Source organism: Rhinatrema bivittatum, chromosome 3 (assembly GCF_901001135.1).
Source record: "Rhinatrema bivittatum chromosome 3, aRhiBiv1.1, whole genome shotgun sequence".
Taxonomy (NCBI): domain Eukaryota; kingdom Metazoa; phylum Chordata; class Amphibia; order Gymnophiona; family Rhinatrematidae; genus Rhinatrema; species Rhinatrema bivittatum.
In genome coordinates, this window is record NC_042617.1 from 392,133,455 (window position 1) to 392,148,976 (window position 15,522).

Genomic DNA, 15,522 nt, shown 5'->3' on the forward strand with positions numbered 1-15,522 from the left:
TGAGAACTATGAAAGAATCTGCCCCATTGGTGCACCACTGGTTACAACAAGCACATACTGTTAATGATATAAAATTTTTTGTCATTAGGCAGTGTAATAATTTTGAAGGGGATACTCAACGATTGTTGACGCAATGGGAACAATAATGTATTTTTGAATGGCAAACCCTTATTCCTCAGGGCTTGAATGTTGAAATTGAGTGGAATGCTTTTTTCTAAGATGTAATAATGCAATCCATGAGCAGTTTATATACATTGAGGTTACATAAACGGAGGGATTGTTGGAGTGATATGCGGGGGATTTAGTCAATGCAAGTGTTGATTATTGTTTATGATTGTGTCGAGGGGGGTGTATGGTTGTTGGTGGTGTCATGGTGAGTTCGTTTTCTGGAGTGGCAGCATCGAGAAGTTGCGCTTTTCAAGCGTGCTTATGGCACTGTAGGATTAAAAGTGAGTTTGTTTTGTGGAGTGGTAGCATCGAGAAGTTGCGCTTTTGAAGCGTGCTTGTGACATTGCAGGATTAAAAGTGAGTTCTGAAATATAAGTGCGGAAGGGGTAGGTTAAGTTGAGAACACTCTGACGTCATGCCGTAGCGGCTGGTCACGTGCAACGTAATAGCACGTGAATTGGTACGCTTGGGCGGGTGCCCTAGGCTTAAGCCTTAAAAAGTATCATTTGGGAAAAGTTAGAGCAAGTGAGTAAACACGCGGCGTAATTTGTATTTGTGGTGAGGAGAGTGGTTTCAATCGACTGTGTGTATGGTGCGCCGGGGAAACGGTAAGCATGGTTGAATTTGTTGTAGCCCGATGTCCAGAAGGTGAATTTTGGTGTATTATAGGTATGGGTTGGGTTGAGAGCATTTAGACGCCATGTTGTAAAGTTCAGGTAGGTGGAATGCACTTATAGGTAATCTGAGCTAAAAGGAAAAAAAGGATTAATTTGGGAGAATTTGACCATGTGAGTAAAATTAGGATGTAAGCATGTGGGGAGAGAGGTTTCAATTAGTCTCTTGCATGGTGTATTGGGGATTTAGTAAGTGTATGGTGGAGTTGAGATTCAGGGATACAACTAAGGTATGGTTAAATTCTTTGTAGCTTCATATTCAATATGTGAATGTTGGTATATTATAGATTTCTATTGATGAGATTTTGATGAAACACGGTCTTTGGAAATGCTGTTTGTGAGTGGTCAGAAAATTTTGGAAAAAATAGGAAACAGAAGAAGATCGATGCAGCTTGGAAAATAAATTAAGCATAAACATCTTTGAGGTAAAGATTTGGTTAATAGATGATTATGGTGAATGTGTTCGGTGACTTGGGGTTTCAAGATTAATATGTATGTTTGGCTTTCTCAGTGGTTGCAGTCCCCCTGAGGAAGCAAATGCATGTGAAACAGGGACCACTTGTTGGGGTCAGACCACGCCAATACAATCAAGTTTAAAACGGAGGTTTCCAAAATAAAGAATTACATGAGAGGAGCCAGCATTCAAGATGTTGATGATGAATACAGATGTACCATGTATTTAAGCATTGAATAGATTGTAAGTGGACACGTCCACAGGGAATTAGGTTAATGTTGTACTAGATGCATATTATAACATTGCACAGATCTATGGTAAATACATATGCTGGCCTTATTGTGTACGCTGACAATTTTAAGGTGTGAATGAGTATGAGTGCGAGTATGGTTTTATATTTCTGAACACATTCCTGAAGTAATATTGAAATTATGATAATAAAACTGCACACTTTTCTCTTATTTAGTGTTATGTCATATGCTAAGAAATACATGTTAAACATCTTGCAAATCAGACTTTATAAAAACATTTAAAAAAAAAAAAAAGGCGGCTTTCAGTTTTCTAAAAATTGTATAATCTTCAGACAATCTTACAGCAGGGGGCATATTATTACAGAGAGCTGGACCAATTTGAGATGGGGGTAGGCAATCTGGGTAGGAGGTTGTGTATTATGATATAGGATCCTTGTGCCACTGGGGTGGCTTGCTCTTTAGCCTCCTCTTCAGATGGATTATCCTTTCCGGGAGGTAACAGAGGGGTTATTATGCTCACCCTGACCAACACCTGCCTCATACATGCCTCCAGGCACTGATGAGGGGATTCGGATGGGCTTCTGGATTATTTGATCAAACCTTTGCCCAGGTGTATGCTTCACAAGGACTCCACAATCTTCATCCCTACTTTCTCCTCAGCCATGTTTTCTGTGTTGGTCTATGTCGTTAGGTATTATGTTTAATGCCAGTGGGCCTCCTCCCTCCTGCTAGCCTCTAGACTTGCTCTAACATTCCCCTCATCATTGAGAGATCCCCTTCTCCATGGGGAGGGAACTGTCTCTTGAAGGTGAGCGGCCAACTACTCTCTGGTGGCCAATAATGCGGCAGCAGTGGCCCCAAAAGCCACTACAGATCCCCAGAGAGGAAAGCCCACTTCCTTGGGAAGAAAGTTCCAATGATTTTCCCACTCCTTCCATTATTTCACCCCCAAGGGCCTGCTTTATAGCAGTAGAAATGTCCTCTTCAGGGTGCAGGATATTTCTTTCTCAGGGGCCATCAGTGGCAGTGATATGTCCCTACCGAGGTTCAGGATCAGTCAGGGTATCATTCTCCTTGTGGGTGGGAACAGCTGGGGCATTCTCTCCTGAGCTGTTGGAGATGACCAAGATATTTTCTTCCTAGAGATCAGGGGCGACTATTACTTTCTCTCTCCCCATTGGTCTAGGAAGGCTGGCACTCTCCTTCCAGGGATTTACATATGATTGGAGTGTCCCCTTCTGGGGGATTCAGGGCAGCTAAAGATGTTCTACTCCTGAAGGTTGGGGAGCACATCCCCAGCTCTTGTGGGCATGGCCCCCTGGACCGAGGTGGAGTTGGTACAACCTGCAGGGAGGAGCCCTGCAGTCTCCACCATCGACTGGAGGAGCTGGCTGTGGCAGAGCCCCAACTGGAGCTTCATCTATGCCAGCCTTCATTCGCCTTAGGTTGCCCCTTGGGTGCCGGGGCCAGCAGGACTTAGGCACAGGCCTCTATTGCTGAGGTGGATAATAGAGTCACAGGCCAGGGTCCGGGCAGGCTGAGTACAGGCGTTGTCCAAGATAGGCAGCAGTCAGGGCAAGTGGCATTCCGGCATGGTCAGGAGTCGGCCAGTGGTCAGAGGCAGGTAGAGTTCAATCATGGATGAGACTCAGGCAGTGGATGGTGGCAGGCGGAGTTCAATTGTAGTCAAGTGGCAAGCTAAAGTCAGAACCAGAGATCCATCTGAGGGAAGACTAAATGGATAGGCAGGCAAGGAGGTGAGGAACAGCACAGGTGAGAAGGAGAAGACACTGAAGAACTGAAGACCTGACCATAGGACGAAGACGAAGAACCCGGGGACGAAAATCAGAGACTGCCAGGACAAGGACCAAGAATGCAGGAACACAGGAACGAAGAACAGGAACATGCAGAGGCAATTCGCTATACCAGAGGTGTGGAATGATGGGAGCAAGGCTCTTTAAAGGCCGAAGGCAGTGACATCTCACCGCAGATCATTTAAATCTGAGGCAAACGCGCGCGTGCCTAGAGGGTGCATTGAGCGAGGTTGGCGGCACCCTACCATAGGCAGCATCAGGCCTGTTAGAGTGCAGTGGGAAAGGGGTGAGTGTGGCCCAAGTAAATTGTCTAAGGGAAAAATAAAGCACATATAAATAAATAAATAAATAAATAGATTAATTAATTAAACCAAAGTCCACAAAAGAACTGGAGATAAAAAGGACAATTTATCTTGAGTTCACCAGCAAGACTTCTCTAGCTTAAGCCTAACCTTTACTAATTTTGCAGAGGCAACCAATCTCTAAACAAAGGCTGCAAGCAGTTCTACTTCTGGGTCCAAATAAGCTTTCCCTCTTGGCTCCCCATTTGGTTCTGTCTCCATCTGAAAGGCAGTGCTCTCTCTGGCTTGACACATGCTGATTCTGTAAACAGCCTTAGTTGCATCTCCCAATTAGTAACACATCTTTCCCCTAGCTGCTACCTTAATTCTAATTAATTCTCTGCTAAGAATCTCCAAACTACATTTCCCAGCAGCACTATACTTCCTGTTCTTTCTGGCTTTACAACTCCTTTACCAACTCCTGCTTACTTTTTCCTTTTTTTTGGTTTTAAGGTTGACTGGTCTAAATCTTCTTGAGGATTTTAAGATGAGGGTATCTTCCCCTATCCTTTGTCTCTTACACCACCTAATCTGAAATAAAAACTTATAAGAAGTGCATATCAAACAAACTCAAAAAATAAAAAATGCATTTAGTGAAATTTTTCTTACCTTACATTATTATACTCTAAGTGTGTTACATGAGCAAAAAAAATATATACAAAGGTTTCATAAAACAAAACAAACAAATTAGAAAATAAACAAATACTCAGATAGATTACACAAATGGTACAAAACTCTGAAAGATACCATGATTTTATGCCAGAGGATACCATTGCTATCCAAATGAGAGTCATTTACCATAAATGGTTCACTTTCTTGCTCATTCTGAATGCAGGATACATGACCCAAAGCAAAAAATGTAAAGGAGGATGCCACAATAGTAAAACACGTTAAATGCTTAGGACAAGAATAAACCCTCAGAAACACAATACCCATTATAGAGAACAAAATAACATCTCAATAGCTAGTCACAGATATTTTGAGTTAGCCCAATTCCTGCAACTAGTTTGTTGACACTTAAGTCTGCATTAGAAAGAAAATAAATATATTTTGCCACTTGCTAATTTTAACTATAGGAGAATCACAATTGAATGAAAAGATGCTTTCTCCTCCAAGGGATCAGAGTCCTATATTTTATCAGCCCATGCAGCTTCTTACTGGTGGTTTATGGTATTTAGAAATCACTATAAATCACTATAAGGGATGATGCAAGAACCTGGAGCATGATGGGGCAGTTTTTGCTACACAAGAACTTTTTGATTCCTAACAAAGAACAATGGAGTTAACAGAAAAAGATGGCAAAGAAAAGCCACAAAGAATAGCAGTGTCAGGATACTTTGTAAGCCCCCCTTTGCCTGTAAAAAAAAGAAAGGGGAATCCTTGAAGGAGGAGAAAGGAACTTAAAAGCTGGCAGACAACTTAAGTTAATGAAGCACTTAATAAAGATTTCAAATATATTAATACTTACACTATAAGAATTTTTTGTTTTTTTTTACTGTAAATGAGAAGCACTTGTGCACTACTTGAACTCTACATATATCCTATACTTTGTTTTCCCATAAAATTTGGGAGTTAGAGAGTACAATTTTTTACACAGTTAATACAGTCAAAAAGATAAGAGATAACACACAAAAGGATACTGGTCTGTTTGCGGTCTTCGAAAGTTTTCTGGAAGATTTGCTTCATAACATAGCCTTGCCTTGGTATTTCCCATGTCCTGCATACACTAAAAAAAAAAAAAAAAGAGAAAAAAAATGTTAAACTACAGTGTATCAATATCCTTTTTTAAAAATAATCTTTATTCTGTATCCGCACAATACAATAACACATGAAATATATCAATATCTTTTTAAACACATTCTGCACCACAAACGAAGGTGTATGCAATGCTTCCACAAGGTTCATTCTATTAATGCAGGCACAAGGGCCACTTCTGCTCAGCTACGAGATGGAGAGCCTCAGTGCAACCAGATCCTCAATCAAACATATTGAGCTCTACCCAAAACAGTAAGAGGGCAATTTTCAAAGGCATTAACCTGAACAGATTGCCTTGTTTGAAAATTGTCCCTCTCACATATGCTAAAAGGATATGAGGGTTTCCATAGCAAGACTACTTCAGCCAAATTAAAAAGAGGAGTTTCTAAGGTTGTATTTACATTGGGGATTATTAAATGATGACAGACTGTTTTATCCCCAATCAGCTCCCTGCAGAAATAGCAGGAGTAAATGCACACAGGCACTTTGTACATGTACCTTGTATGCAATTTTCAATTTGAAAATTAGGTACAAGGTCTGCAGTTCTATAGTAGCTTCATACTTTACAGTTATACAAGTTACTGAAAAATTCCCCCCCTAAATTACAGCATATAGCAAAACAAACATATTTTGCTACCAGTTTTCATCAGCAGGTGACTATGACCACTAAACTTTAGAAACAGTGTAACAGAAATCCAATACCTAGGTGCTCAACAACCATCACAAAAATTTGACCGCCAATATAAAAGGGATTTCCGCCAACCTAATATCGAAAGAGGGGGGTAAAATCCCAACAGCCTGATCACCCTGGTGACAATTTGACTCCTAGTACTGCTCCCTCCTACTGAGCTGTGAAGTAAAGCAACCACTGCTGCAGCCTGGCCCAGTCCAGCTCCCTCCCTGCTATGCTGCGGAGTAGAGAAGCTGCTGTGACCAGCACAGCTCCTTCCTGGCAAGTGGAAGAACCAAGCCCACTGGAGCCAGCAAGGTTAGGTGGAGAGGGAAGAAGGCTGGTGGGAAGATGGAAAACGCAGAGCAGTGGGAAGGAAATGAGAAAAGCCAGAGGGAGAAGACAACGTGCAAACAAAAGCTAAATTACATTTTAAAAAGAGCAAAAACTATAAAAATAAAACCATAAGAACTTTTTTCCCTGGTTTCTGAACATTTGGGCTAATGCCCAAGTAGTCTAAATATGTTTTCTTCCCCTGAATATAAGATATTATATGAATCAATAACGATTACCATACTACTGTGTTTAACATATCTGCCATGTGAAAAAATCAATCTAATCTAATAACTCAGAAGTAGGATCCATAACACAAAACACATGCTGAAGACCAAAATCCTCATCTTGAGGTGAGGATCTATGGGGATCCAGAGTGAATGAGATCTAGAGTTAGAGACATCTGAATTTAGGCAAGTTCTGTTCCCTAAACATTGATGCTTTATATTTAAATAGCTGCTATTTGTAGACTTCAAATTTTAGCTTTTATTTAGTATACTCTGTTGTTGCCACACTAAATTTATTATGCTTTATTGGCTTTCTCTATTTATTTTGTACGGCTTTATCTCTCTGTTATCCACTTTGTGCATCTTTTTGAAACACAGAATGTAAAGGAAATAAATGAATGAAAACGCTGGTGACACCTCCGATTCTTGCATTTGCATCATGTTGCTGGACTCTGTTCAAAAACAGTATGCTATGAACACAGACCTTGGTTTTGAATAGAGTTCTGTGTCATGTTTTATTTAAAGGCTATAAGTTGTTTCTTCTCCTTTTGGAACTACTATATCTGATAGTTATAGGAAGGGTGCCTGCTATGTCCCAAAATTTCATGAACAACAATACTGATAAAATTCAGTACATTTTATAAACATCAGTAGCAGTTTATTAACTAAATGAACTGACAAATTATTGATGAGATCTCATTTGAAGAAATGTTTTGGAGGCCGCAGTTCTGGAGAACATAAATAAGAGTACAGTGTCTTCATTGGTGGTGAATCTGTATCATAAGCCCCAGGAAGCCAGGCTTATGGACCCTTAACTATACTAGAAAAGGGGTTGGAGAGAAGTGACCCTTACAGTAGGAAAGGGCAATATAAAGAAACATTCAAATACTTCAGTTATAAACTACACAGAAATGTCATGTACTTTTTACTGGAAAAGAAGTTCTAGAATGAGGTCGTAGACGGACAGACTGAGGAGTAACAATAGGAAGCATTTCTTTACAGAATAGGTAGTGGATGCATGTTGCTGATGGATGCAAACAGCATTCAGGAATTCAAGAAAACATGGAATAGGAACAGAAAGCCCTTGATAGGAAAACAAGGGTAAAGTTAGAGATCAAACAGAAGCTGTGATTTACACTGAATAGGGGAAAAGGCAGCATGAATGAGCATAGAAATCAATACCTGCTGTCAATTTCTGTTTCTAAAGTACCTTCCTCCCAAAAGAAGCAGACCAAATTTGCAACAATTGGAAAACAATCTCCAGATAGTAACACAACAAAGTTAATTGTTTAGATTTAAAATCTAATAAAACTGCTTCTAATGCAATGCATCTGCTTTGTATAGAGTTGAAAGAAGTGCATTTAATCAATACCTAATGCCAATGAATGTACCCCTGTGAAAGACAATGTTCAAGATAAAGATTTCTGTTGACAGAGTGGCATTGCAATGATTAAGGCTCCCATTAACTAATGATTTCCTTCCATTTAAAGTCAATGGTAAAATTTCTTGGTAAAAATAACAATACACAGAAAATGCCATATCATCCTTGTTGGAGAAGGAATAAAATTTGAGTTAACGAACACTTCTCCAGAACAACTACAACATTCCTGAATAGTTCAAAATACCGTTTGAACAAAGCAACTGTCACATTTCAGGACATCCTTAGTACTTGTATAAATGGAGATTTGCTACCTACTTTGTGCAAGAAGCTTGCAAAAATACTGCATTCAAAGCAAGTAGTAAAAGTACTCACCAAAGGTGTGGAACAAACATTTTAATGTTTCCAAAGTGCAATGCTGCAGAGGGGAAGAGAGGACATGAAGAAATATAGAAAAAGTAGAGGTCTTTTGGGGTAGGAGGATGAAGCGGCAGGGGACTGGGGGTTTGAGGACTAGGGACTGAGAATAACAACCAAGATGAGATATACAGAAAAACAAAGGTGGTAAGGGTAATAAGATGAAGTGATGGGAAAACAGGATATCGATCCCTCTCCCACCTCCCTTTGTCTCTCTTTCTCCCTGCCATCCACCTCAACTTGTCTTCTCTGATCTCAGTCACCTTTTTCTACCCACTGCCCCATCTCCCCTTACTATCTTTCTCTCCTCCATCTCCCAGTATCCTTTCTCCCATTATCCTTCTATCCCATGCCACTGAAGTCATTCCCAACAGTACTGACTCTTGCTGTCTGGTCCCACAGACGTCCACTTCAAAGCTCACAGACCAAGCTCCGATGATGATCTCTTGAGAAAGCACAAGAAATACTGGCCTGCAAGTTTTGGAATTAACATCCACAAGACTGAACAGCAGCAGAACTATGAGAGGCAGTGAGCTGTCAGGAACAGGGAAGAGCTCATGCTTCTTTACTGCAGAGTGGGAGGGTGGAACAGGCAAAGAAGAAAGGGTGTGGAGAACTGAAGGTAGGAGTAGGAGTAGAATCACTGACAATGGATTGAGTGAGCAACAGCCGAGGGAGTGTGCAAGAACCAAAATGTAGGGGGATAGTATGGAGGATTAGAAGATGCATTGTGCAGAAGGAATGTGCAGAAAAAGCAATGTGTAAATGTGTGAAAACTGCAGTGATGGGGGTGTGCAAAGGAGTTATGATGCGAAAGTATGGAGGAAGAAGGATGAGTAGGAGTGGCAATGAGGGGCAAGGCCATCTTTAGATCGGTGCGAACAGTGCAACAACACAAAAGCTACAGGGCCCACACAGCAGTTGCACAACACATACATAAAAAAAAAAAAAGACAATGTGGCGCAGGATAACCACGAAGCAGGGATGCAGCTGGTTCTGGGAGAGCACTGTCAGCAACTGTAGCAGCAAGGAGTCCGTGAGCACAGCTCTAGTGAGCCAACATGCACCCTCAGGGCTTACACCTCTCCTCCTCATACATGGGAGTTCTCGTCAGCAAGGAACCCCGCGCGCAGGAAAAAGATGGGAAGTGTGGATAATTGTGGTGTGAGAAAGTGCAGTGCTTGTTGAAGGGCTATGAAGGAAAGAATGGCAGTAGTGGAGGGGTGACCATGGGGGAATGTATGAGTGAAGAATCACCAGCAGAGGAAGGGTTGAGATCTACAGCTGTGGGAGCAGCAACAGTGGCTGAAGAAGGGGAGCATGTGGAGGACTGCTGGAAAATTCCAAACATGTGCGCTACCTGGCGCGCGCGCACATGTACGGCGCGCGCATGCTCCTTTTAAACTCTACCCCAGTATGCACAAGATAGCAGTCCTTTGTATTTTCCCTTTAATGAAGGGCTACTGCAGATTTCTTGAAGATTATTACTGTAAGAGAGCACTGTAATCACTTACCTTATGAAACTCTGAAAAAAAATTGTTTTAGAAATGAGGACTTCATTTGTATACGTTTTGATGCGGTACACTGATAGTGGGAGTTTGACTTTTATTGCTAATGCATGCACACAGTTCCTTCCGTAACATCACTGCAGCTCTATAATTACAGCTGTATCCCTGCAATGACATCAGAAGCCCAGTTCTCACAAACACATGACTAGTGGAATAAAGCTCAATATAGCAAAACAAGAAAATTATTTTTAAAGCAAATGTGGTGTCCAAAGTCATAGTCGCCTACAGTGACTATGGTGTTCATTTACAGTAACGTTGTAAAATGCAGTTAAAATTGCATGGGAGGTGGGGAGATTGTCCGTTACAATTCAACTTTATTCCAAAGTTTAGTCACCATTTTACTAGGTTTTTCCAAAATAAAATCTACCCAGCTCCAATTCAGCTACACAAACTCCAGTCTGATTTGTGAGTTAAAGCTACAGGGAATATCCTTCAGGGCAGGAAGCTAAGAACAGTAACAGAACTGGAAAACCATGGAAGAGCTGTGCATTCATAGTGAGCTACACAAAACTTATAGAACAACTTGTCAGTGCTTAACTATTACAAGTTTGATAATGAGACTACAGTCCTAGCCTATTTAGTTACACTGTTGATTTGTATGTTGAACACTCCTTGCTAAGCTAATGGATAGGTAGGCAAATGTAATATGGTTTAATCATATCTTGATCTGCCCACATATGAACATTTCTAAAAGCTTTGCTCTTTTGATTTATTGATGTTGGCAGATTCATGTGATGTATTTAGCATTCTTGCTCAACCATCTAGTCATACTTTATTTTAGATATCTTCTTCTCATTTGCACCAGGTGACCAACTGATGATATTCTCTCAGGAGGTGTAGTCTTTAACGATTTATGGTTCATCTATAGAGTTCTATCCAAAGCACCTTATAAAGAATAAGCAGATAAAAAAAAGTGCAAAACATTAAGTGACAAGAGAAGCACAGAAAAGAGTGAGTTTAGAGTTTATCACAGATAACAATGAGGGGGCATCCTGCATACCAAATGGCAAGTTGTTGCAGACATGGGATTTAAGGCAGGAAGAAACATGGCGTTTTTAGTATGGGGGATACAGAGAAGTGTACAAGTTTTAAGATCAGAGCAAGAAAAGGGGAAATAAAACAAAGAACAATGAGAAGTTAGACCATATGTGCACTTGTTAAGTCAGAAGCAGTAGTTCAAACTGAGCATAATTTTTATTTTATTTTAATGGCTCAGCAGCTTCCTCCTGCTTTTTGTCTTCCAGCTCAATCAGAAAACAACCTCTGCTGAACTATGCTAGCATAATCCTTAATTCATAACTACCTGGTGGGGGAAGAGAATGCCCACATTTAGAAATCATCTCCAGCCCAAACATCATAGCAGCAGTCCTTAGCCAGGGACCACAGAACCCTGCTCTTTAAATAATCCAATAAGTATGCACCCTGAATCTTATTTGTTTCTGTAATATGAGAACATACTCTCTCCCCACAAGAGCTGTAAATGTTACTTCCACAGCATCTCCCTGTGTTGCTGGCCTGAGGAGTAGAAGCAAGGCTCAGGAACTGATTCTAGCCTTCATATGTCAATGCACAGCACTGCCACTAAGCCCCTGGGCCAGCTTGAACATAAAATTTCATCAGCAGCTAAAGCGGGAAGAAGAGCAGCAAAGTGATGTGACATGGGAGCTGGGAAAAATGCATGCAACAGAATTCTGGAGTAACTAAAGAGGATATAGTTAAGAAACATAGAGACTAGCAAGAAGACTGCTGCAATAATCGAGGTGTGAAAAGTACATAGCAGCGGAGCCAACAGGTATCAAAGGAGCAAATGATTTGGGTAAAACCTCAGCCTCCCACCCCACCCCCCTCCCCCACAGGTAGAATGCTACTATCTTCACAGCAAGACCTCAGCTGAACATCCTGGACCTAGTGTGCTCCATCTGAACTCTATCCATAACTGCCCACTGTGATGGCGTCTGAGGCCCTCCGGGCTTTGGAAAAGCAGGAGTACCTGCTAATACTGCCTGTCTTGACTGTTTGCTGTTAGCCTGTTCATTTTGCACAAACCACTTTACCTTCACAGCATTGTTCTCTTCCCAGCAAGACCTCAGCTGTCCATCCTGGAGCTGGTATGCTCTGCCTCGACTCTGCCAACCCCGAAACCATTGGAGGCTTGTGGAGCTTTGTAAAATCTCGTCGGGCTGGCAGGCACATCAGCAAAGGGCACACCCCTTTGCTTGCAACTTTAGTTGTATTTTATTTTTAAGCAGTTGCCATTTCTAGCTTAGTTATTTCTATGGTATCTCTTTGTTTTATAATCTCTGAAGATTCTACTATATACCTGGAGTCTTAGCAGATTTCTTCTATCTTGGGTAATGGCCGTTATGTGACACACCCTAAGGGTATGTTGCCTTGCACTAAATATTGTTGTGAATATATTGCTAAAACATGCAGTGTCAGCTCAGTAAGTTTTGTACCTTATTTTACATCATTAGCCATGAACTACATTAACATATGTTCTATCAAGCGCAAGACTGGTGGGTTTTTTTTTGTTAATACTAGACAACAGATTAGATTTGTTACTGCTTACAGAAACTTGGTATCAGCATTATGATACTGTTATTCTTAATTCTTTAAGTCCTCCAGGTTAAGCACACTTTCATCAAACAAGAGAAGAGAAACAAAGTGGAGGTGCTATTAATTATGAGGAGTCCTTGAATTTGCACAATTTAAAGCCAAGCATTTTGTAAAGACCCGTAGGGCAGATGTGAGCCTGAACAGCTGAAGTGCTGATTTCCCACCACAAATCGGAGATGCTTCCTGTGACCGGAGAAGATCTTGACATGAGGGTATGCGTCATTTAGGTCAAGGGAGCATAGCCAGTCCCTTTTTTGTAAAAGGGGATCAAGGTTCCCAGGGAAACCAACTTGAACATTTCTTTTCTTAGAAACTTGTTCAAGGCCCTTACGTCTAGGATGTGACTGAATCCTCATGTTCTCTTTGAAAACAAGAAGTACTTGGGTGGCGGTGCACCTCCGCAGGCTGGGAGTGCATGTTTTGCCATATCTAGTTGATTGGCTGGTCAAGAACAACTCTCAGGTTGGAGCTGTCCATGCACTTGACCATTTGGGTGTTGGAGTCACTGGAGTTCATTCTCAGCTACCCGAAGTCCCATCTCAGCTCGTCACCCTCTTTGCCCTAGTGGTAGGGGCTCGACTGCTCTGGCCATTAAGATGAAGGTGAGCTCTGCTAGTAGTACCTCCTGATGCACTAACAGCCCCCAATATGGGCACTGAGGGCAATATGGCGGGATATCCAATTGATTCAATTAATACCCTTGGTGCACGCTGGACAGAACTCACTGGTCCAAGGGTATACCGAGGGCCACTAGTTTGCAAAGAACCACAGCCCGCTGCCAACTGGAGGATCCATCATCTCGGGTACAGGCAACTAGTTTACACTCCCTGCAGTCCAGTCAAAACCCCGTCCCCAGAGTTGACCGAGGAGCCGGCTGGTGCTTGGGGGCTCAACTGCCTGGGACAGCCGCGGAAGCAAGGAGGTGGAGGATAGTACTTCCTTTGGCGAAAGAAAGACTACCTTGGCCTCAGTCTTGCCGGCCTCCTGGATGAGGAGGATGGGTCCAGAGTACTGGTGGAGAATTGTTGGAGGGATTCATGATGATCCCAAAGTTGGGCTATAGCAGCCCTTACCCTATCTCCAAACAGATTCTCTCCAGTAGACTCCATGTCAGCGAGTCATTCCTGTACCTTTGGTCGGAGATCTGAAGCCTATACCCATGCTATTCTGCGGGTGCCAATTCCCACTGCAGAGACTCTCGATGCCATCTCAAAAACATCTTAGATTGCACAGACCTCATTTTTTGTGCACTCCAGGCTCTTATGTCACAGCGACATGAGGGTGTCCTGACTTCCTGCACCTGCTTCCAGATGTCCTGCAAGTACTGGCTCATGTAGAGCTGGTAGGTGGCAATGCAGGCAACAAGCATGGTGCCTTGAAATACTTTCCTCCCAAGAGTGTCCATCACTCTATGGTCCTTCTCCAGGGGAGCTGAGGAATAAGTCTGAGAGCGCTTGGCCCTCTTGAAGGCAGATTTGACCACCACCAACTGGTCGGGCAACTGATGCTTACTGAATCCATCTACCTTCCTACTGACGAGAGGCATGTGATGGGGGTTTTCCCATATCCTCAGCAGCAACTCCTTAAGGATCTCATGTACCAGCACCACTATGATCTCCTTAGGAGGCTCCACAACCTGAAGGATCTCAAGCATTTTTTTTTTTTTAATTTTTATGAATTTCAAAGATTAATACAAGGAACACCTTGATTTGAAATAGGCTGTACATGACAGATGAAAGGAAAAAATCAAGTTACATTGTGAAAATATTCATACAACCCCAAATATTAAAAGGAAATAGAGGGGAAAGTTACAATATCGAGCAGATAATCAAGAAATACAGCAAAAAGAAAAAATTGAGAACCACCAGATCCTATTCTAGTTTACCGGTTCTAAACCTCTGGAGAGTCTAATAATGTACGTAGTTGAGAAGGTTAAAAAAATATGTAATTACCATTTTTATATCTGACCATACATTTACATGGATATCGAAGTTGAAAGTAGCCCCCTTTGGCTTGTACCTCAGAACGCAATAATATAAATTCCTTCAAATTTGGGTTACCCTAGTTAGATCAGAATAAATCCAGATCTTTTGTCTACAGAACAACAAAAAGCAATTGTGAAAAAAGAAACGCAAAGCATTATCTCTATCTGTAGGAAATGCAAATTTAACTAAGAGGGTCCCTCTATATGTAATTTCAAAGTCTTGAGATGATTGCAGGAAATCTGATAAATCCAACGAAGCTAAATTTTCTTAAGGCTCTCCCATCTGCAGCTTAGATATCATATATGCCTTAGTTATCACCGGCATAGCAGTTTCAAAAATCTTCAAAATCTGAGATAGATAGTTCCTAAGCAATTCCAATGGAGAAAGTTGTTTTATAATAAGAAAGTTTATTATCCTCAAGTTTAGTGTACGTAGATTATTTTCAATGTTCTCTAACTTTGAGTTTATTAACTCAGACTGAACAAGCTGATAAAAACATAAGAACATGCCATACTGGATCAGACCAAGGGTCCATCAAGCCCAGCATCCTGTTTCCAACAGTGGCCAATCCAGGCCATAAGAACCTGGAAAGTACCCAAAAACTATGTCTATTCCATGTTACCATTGCTAGTAATAGCGATGGTTATCTAAGTCAACTTAATTAATAGCAGTTAATGGACTTCTCCCTCCAATAACTTATCCAATCCTTTTTTAAACACAGCTATAGTAACTGCACTACCACATCTTCTGCCAACAAATTCCAGAGTTTAATTGTGCGTTGAGTGAAAAAGAACTTTCTCCGATTAGTTTTAAATGTGCCACATGCTAACTTCATGGAGTGCCCCCTAGTCTTTCTATTATCCGAAAGAGT

The 15,522-nt window shown here is 41.4% G+C and overlaps 1 protein-coding gene across 5 annotated transcripts in view; it reads right to left on the reverse strand.

Annotated features, from left to right (window-relative positions):
* Window positions 1–15,522, reverse strand: part of SMAP1 (small ArfGAP 1) — a 656,078-nt gene that overhangs the window by 417,634 nt on the left and 222,922 nt on the right. For all 5 annotated transcript variants that reach the window (XM_029595644.1, XM_029595646.1, XM_029595645.1 and 2 more), the window contains one exon: window positions 5,343–5,428. In XM_029595644.1, the coding sequence (XP_029451504.1) occupies window positions 5,343–5,428 (86 nt within the window). The remainder of the gene's footprint in view (window positions 1–5,342; window positions 5,429–15,522) is intronic.